The 6,681-nt window shown below is 45.1% G+C and overlaps 1 protein-coding gene across 1 annotated transcript in view; it reads right to left on the bottom strand.

The window, feature by feature from the left end:
• The window catches only part of NCAPH (non-SMC condensin I complex subunit H), a 55,910-nt gene that overhangs the window by 19,268 nt on the left and 29,961 nt on the right, over nucleotides 1–6,681 (bottom strand). The window contains exons 10-12 of the mRNA XM_006166559.3: nucleotides 2,273–2,421; nucleotides 1,563–1,669; nucleotides 120–242 (exon numbers count right to left, since the gene is read on the bottom strand). Of these exons, the coding sequence (XP_006166621.1) occupies nucleotides 120–242; nucleotides 1,563–1,669; nucleotides 2,273–2,421 (379 nt within the window). The remainder of the gene's footprint in view (nucleotides 1–119; nucleotides 243–1,562; nucleotides 1,670–2,272; nucleotides 2,422–6,681) is intronic.

The following is a 6,681-nucleotide window of genomic DNA, read 5'->3' as shown; positions in this document are numbered from 1 at the left end:
GCACATATCCCTCCTCACACCCTCTTTTCCTCAAAGTAGCTACCCCACAGTCACACTTCCAGTCACCTGATACCTTGCATGCCATCAACAGGTTTAAAGAAACCAAGGAACAGCCTTACCCTGAGGCCTGGTTTGAGATGAAGCTGGATGAGACTATCAACTTCATAGTGGAAATCCGTAGGAAGAGTGGTGCTTCTCCAATTCTGGCTCTCCAAAGTGGACTTAGTCAGAACAGTAGCAGCCTATTAATTGAAAAACAAAAAAATTCAGTGCTTTCTAGGCATCTTTTTTTTTTTTTGAGAGATTTTTGCTTATAGGGCATGTGTGCACGCTGGAAAGACAAAGAGACAGAAAGCAGGAAATCACCCCTTCCCCCAACGGAAGATGGCCACACCGCAATCCCCTCTCCTCCATTCTCCTCTCGGGATTTTAGGCATGCACGCACATGAGTCCAGCATGAGTTTGAAGCCCCCAGGTCCGGGATTTGTACTGTGGTTGACTACGTGGAAGTCCAGTGACGTAACCATTATGCCATCTGATACTTGTCATTTTTTTTTCAATAGCTTAAGATTTGGGCAGAGCATTACTCTACAATCAGAGTTTCCACAGTTCCATGTAAAAAAAGTAATTTTGCTAGACATTCTAAACTTCATCTTTTCCTTTTTTAAAAGAAGTATTTTATTAACTTTACTTATTTATTTATTTTAATTTCACCACAGAGGGACAGAGTGAGAGAGCGAGAGAGAAAAGGAAAGTGAGAAATCAAGCCGCCAGATCTGGTACTCAAACCATGGTCAGCCATGTGGGAGTCCAGTGCCCTTAACCACCACGCCACCTGCGGCTCCTAAACTTTATCTTTTCTGTCACAGACTTTGAAACTATTCCAACAGTCCTCCAAGGAGTAAAAGAAATTAGTCCATCGATTTAAGAGTTATATTTATGATGATTTTTTAAAAATCACAGGGACCAACAGATGGCATAATGGTTACATAGCTGGATTCCCATGTAATCCAATGCAGTTCGAGTCCTAGACCCAGCGGCTAAAAAAATCATACTGGGGTCATGTGAGTTCGTGCCCAAAATCCTGAGAGGAGTGGAGGAAAAGAGATTGCGGCATGGCCCTCCCCCTGGGGAGTGATTTTTCACTTTCTGTCTCTCTGTCTCTCCAGTGAGCAGACATGCCCTATGGCAAAAATCTCTCTTAAAAATAAATAAATAAATAAATAAATAAAAATCACATTTGGGGCCAGCAGATGGCACAGAGGTTAAGGCAGCTGGATCCCATATGGCTGACTACAGTTTGAGTCCTGGCTCTATCACTTGAAAAACATGCCAGATGCATGTGTGCGTGCATCCAAAATCCTAAGGGGAAATGGAGGAGAAGGAACTGTGGCATGGCCATCCTCCCTGCGGGGGAGTGGGGCTTTCTTCTCCCTCGCCCCCTACACTGTCTCTCTTGCAAGTGCACGTGCCCTATAACAAAAATGATAAAGTCTGAAAGGAAATAAGGAATGCAAAGAGTAATTTAAGAAAGCGCAAATACTAATACATATAGTACAAACCTTTGTTTTTTGAAAATATACATCAAAGTCAATGTCATCATCAAAGTCTATTTCGAAATCTTTCTTTGCACTCTTCTTTTTGTGCTCTGACTGGGAGGTAGTATCTTCTGCAGAAATGAACACGGATGTCAGCACTGGTCACTTCTGAGGCCTGAATTAGCTATTTACCTTGCAAGATCTATCGACAGTCTGACTATGAGAGAGCTTGTGTCTGAGCATCACAGTGGTGGTAGGTATGCTGAATTATACACCTTATTTTTGTCATACACTTGTAACTTGTGTTTTGGCTAATAAAACACATTTAAAAATACATGCCAATCCCTTCCTTTTAAAGAGAGAAAGCAAACACATGACGCTGGCACAGCCCCAAGTTTCACAGAGCACCGCCTGTGCAGTAGCTCATGAACCCACTGGGGTGCAGGGGTTGTTCCCACCTGCAGGCACTGTTTAAGTTCACTGGATGCAAGGCCAGGTCGTGAGCCCCGTTCTAAATCTAGGTTCTCACTTCCTGTTAGAAGCTGCAGTTCTGACTGACCTTTCATGGCAAGCTAGGTCGATGGACTGTGCTACCAGGAGGCTGGCTCATCTGTCCACCTCTTCCGCTCAGGAGGTCTGAGAAGGCCACCACTGGCACTTCCCTTCCTCAGCTACCCCGACTGTCTGCTTGTCTACGCGCTCTCTTTTCTTAAATCCTGCTCAGAAGTACATACGTTTGTGTCGAGGCCTGAAGCGCCAGTGATCCGGGCCAGCCCACATCGACATAGTCCGGGGACTGAAATAGGAGTACTCTCCAGGCTTCATGGATAGAAGGGGACACATGATTCTAATGTCGCCATCCCCGAGGGAGATCATTTCTTCCCTGTAACACGCGTAAAATCATGTCTGAATAACACATACACAACACATACGATCATGTACATACGTGTAAAGAAGCATATGATGTGATTGAGGGCACTTCCTGCTCATTTTTCCATATCTGAGCAACATTTCTAAGGATATGACATAAATACTTCATTATTAATAATTCTTTAGTTTTTACTTCTCATGTGCTTTTTGCTTCTCTTAGTTTTGTAACAATGTGATCATATCCATACACATACTCTGGATATTTTAAAATGCTGCATATAATACTAATCTACCCATTTTAGAGACAAAAAGAGAGGTCCAGAGAAATTAAGTGTTTATATAAACTACATGGTAACATGCCGGTGCTGGGAGTTGGACACGACTCCCTGAATCCCAGCCTGAGTCTTCCACCACACAAGATGGCGATCCCTTGTTCTCTCATCATCCTTCCATAACTGAACTCTGACAGACACTGCTACAGTTCCTAAAAAAGGGAAAAAAATTGTTCTAATTTACATGGTTAGGCCCTCAGATGCTTTGCAGGCCTGCCTTATAACCTGCTAGCACATTCAGCTTCGTTTGCTGTGTAAAGTGTCAAAGTGACCAGCCAAGCACGGCAGTTTGGGTTTGGTTTGGACTTTCATCTTTTCACACAGTACAAGGGTGTGCGAGGGAGCTTACTCCTAAAAAGAGTTGAGGTTGGGGCCAGCAGGTGGTGTGGTAGTTACGGTGCTGGATTCCCATATGGCTGACCACAGTTTGACCCCAGACCCCAGTGTCTTGAAAATCAGGCTGGGTGCCTGTGCATCCAAAATCCCAAGAGAACGGAGAAGGCACTACGGCACGGCCATCTCCCCTACTAGGTGTTTTTTCTTTCCCTGTCTCTCTTCAGTGAACACACCCACCCTATAGCGAAAACCTACCAACAACACAAAGATCTGAGATCTTAGAAAGCACTTAGTGTTGTACTGCTGTTATGGTTTGCATAACAGAACCCAAAGGTTCATGTTTTAGAATTTGGTCTTGGCGCCAACAGGTGGTGTGGTGGTTAAAGACGCTGGATTCTCACATGGCCAACCATGGTTCAAGTCCCGGACCTTGTCACTTGCTTTCTTGCTTTCCCTTTCTCTCTTTGTCTCTCTCTGTTCAAATGATAACAAATAGAATTTAATTAATTAATTAATTTAAAAAAAAAGAATTTAGTCTTAATGGGTGGTGACTGGAAGTCTCTCAGAAATTCATGTGCTGGGATATAATTATATTGAGAAGCTGTTACACGAAAGTTTAATCCCATGGGACACCAACTTCATGGTGTCCCAAGATGAGGCCATTGGGTATGATGAAGTCCTTAGGACAGGGCCCCATGATCAGATGTACACCCAAGAGAGAGGTGCTCATGGATACAGACCACACTCCACTCTGTTAGAAGTTCTGCTTTCCGGGAACCAGCAGTTAGCGTAATGGCTATGTCGCTGGACTCCCACGTAGTCGACCGCGGTTCGTGTCCCGGGCCCGGTGGCTTAAAACTCACGCCGGGCGCGTGTGCGTGCGTGCCCAAGATCCCGAGAGGAGAATGGAGGAGAAGGGATTGCGGCGTGACCATCCTCCCTGGGGGGTGATTTCTCACTTTCTGTCTCTATGTCTCTCTCTGTCTGTCTGGCGAGCGCACGCGCCCTACAGTGAAAATCTCTCCAAAAAAAAATAGAGGTTTATTTGCAAAATTCACAGAAGGTAGATGGAAAATCCAAAGGTACCGCAAAATGTTGGAAGGCAGAACTTTTTTTTTTTTGGGGAGAGATTTTCACTGTAGGGTGCGTGCGCTCGCCAGACAGACAGAGAGAGACATAGAGACAGAAAGTGAGAAATCACCCCCCAGGGAGGATGGTCACGCCGCAATCCCTTCTCCTCCATTCTCCTCTCGGGATCTTGGGCACGCACGCACACGCGCCCGGTGTGAGTTTTAAGCCACCGGGCCCGGGACACGAACCGCGGTCGACTACGTGGGAGTCCAGCGACATAGCCATTACGCTAACTGCTGGTTCCCTATCTCTATTTTCTTTATAAATCACCCAGTCTTGGGTATTTATGTTAGCAACACAATAAAAGTCTAAGATGATTATCCTCTAAAGGCAGAAAAAAACAAGGAAACTTCATACAAAGAGTATGAAGCTTTACTTAACACTTGCATCAAGCCATACACAGAAGTCCCCTTTATATGAAATCTTACAAAATAAACTAAAAAACAAAAAGCTTTTAAAAAGGGACTTCAGCTTTACCTACAGAATTTTTGAAAAATAAAAGCAAGAGACCAGCAGATGGTACAGCGGTTATGTTACTGGACTCCATAACGGACTGTGGTTCGAGTCTTGGGTCTGGCAGCTTCAAATTCATGCTGGCTCATGTGCACGTATGTTCAAAATCCCGAGCAAAGAATGGAGAAGGGACTATGGCATGGTCATCCCCCCAGGGGGTGATTTCTTGTTTTCTGTCTCTCTCTGTCTCTCCAGTGAGCACATGCGCCCTACAGCAAAAATCTCTCTTAAAAGTAAATAAATAAAAACCAGGGGACTGAACTGGTATATTTCTCATATAATTAAAACTTAATTTAAAAAAATCAAAATATGCTAAAAATTAACATTTCATTTCTCATCTGTAAGACCTAGTGCTATAAAAGAACCTAATACTAGCCTATATTATTAAATAACAAATGTACCTCATTGTGAACTCCAGAGGGAGAAAGAAAAGGCTTCGATAGCATCTTTGCCCAGTAGGCTCCCATTTCCCAGAGTCTATGGACCAGGGCTGGACAGAAGGTCTGCAGGCTCCTTGAACTCTGGTTATTCGATCATTCTTTCAATGCTGTGTGGCAGGCAGCCTACTGGTTCCAACTCCAACAGCCAACAACTAGTCTAATCCATGTCTGCCTATTTTTTTGCCCCCTCCATCAAATTTCTCCAATCCTCTCCAGGGGAATTCTGTATATATTTCTTCTGTCTCCTCCCTCTCGTCACCACAGAGCTCTTCCTTCAATTTAGCCCCACTGTACTACTGAAGGCAAGCCGAAGGTCTCCTTCCAGCTGGTTTCTAGCTTATCAGCCCTGCACACTACAGAACACTTCCTCCTTTTAAGCATGAAGTAGCTTGTGTCCTGGGCCCTGACCAACAAGTAGGTCTTTAACCACAGTGAGCAGCTTCTAAAGGAACACTGACCACAGAGGCTCAACTAGAGAACACCTGGCCCCAGCGCCACAGGAAGAGTGAGTCACTGAGCTGTTCTTAGACATCAAGCGCTTTCTCAAACAAGTCTTTACTAATGCATGTGCATAAAGAGCTCAACTTCTGACACTGTACACAGCTGTGAGCAGTCGTGCTATCGAGGGACCATTACTGTCGGGTAGCCTACAAAGCACTGGTGTTTATTGCTCAGCATTGCACACTCCTCGAGCCAGAGGGCCTTAAAGACTTCAGTATAGTGCAGTGGTTTTCAATGATGGGTGCAAAATACAATCACCCAGGGAGGTATAAAAATAGTGAGCCCATGCCTGTCCCCCTCCACCCCCTGAGACTCTCAGGTAAGTGGTCTGAAGTAAAGCATCCATCCAAAGGTCATGACATGCAGCCAGGATTGCTCAAAGGTGCTGGGCACCACCAGCTCCACACCATTACTTAACCTCTCTGAGCCTGTTTACTCATCTGTAAAATGAGGACAACAGGACCTAATTATGGGATTGTTGCAAGGATTAAGCGACTAGATTTTTGTATATTACATAAGGTATAAGAAATAATTCATGTACGGCAGAGTGTATGGCTCAGTCAGAATAATGAGCTCAGTAAATACCAGAGGGTCAGCTGCAGCAGTCACACAACAGTCTGCAATGCCAGACTCCCAGGGGAAGCCCGGGGTTGGCGTCCTAGGGTCTCCCTACACACCTCAGGTACACCTGCACACGACAGAGACCCGGCCCGGCTGCGGCTGGGGGTGGGATGTAGCATGAGAATCCAGCTGGGGTGCCTCCCTCTCTCTCCATTTATGTAGAAGGAAGAATGATAAATATTTTAAAATAAATAAAATACTAGATGCTACTTTTATCATCTAATCCCACTCCAAAAGGTGAGATGGCAGTGTCTCACAGCTCACAGCTACCCACGCAGGGTCAGGTCTAGTCCATCCACACTCTCGGGAAGGCCAGCACTGCCCCAGCAGGAGGGGATTCAAGGATGAAAAAACCTGAGACCAGTGCTACAGCCTCCTGCCCCTAACACATTCAGCAGG

This window comes from Tupaia chinensis, unplaced genomic scaffold (assembly GCF_000334495.1).
Source record: "Tupaia chinensis unplaced genomic scaffold, TupChi_1.0 Scaffold144276_1, whole genome shotgun sequence".
NCBI lineage: Eukaryota > Metazoa > Chordata > Mammalia > Scandentia > Tupaiidae > Tupaia > Tupaia belangeri.
The sequence above is the reverse complement of the archived record's forward strand: the minus strand, read 5'-3'. Positions and strand labels throughout refer to the sequence as shown.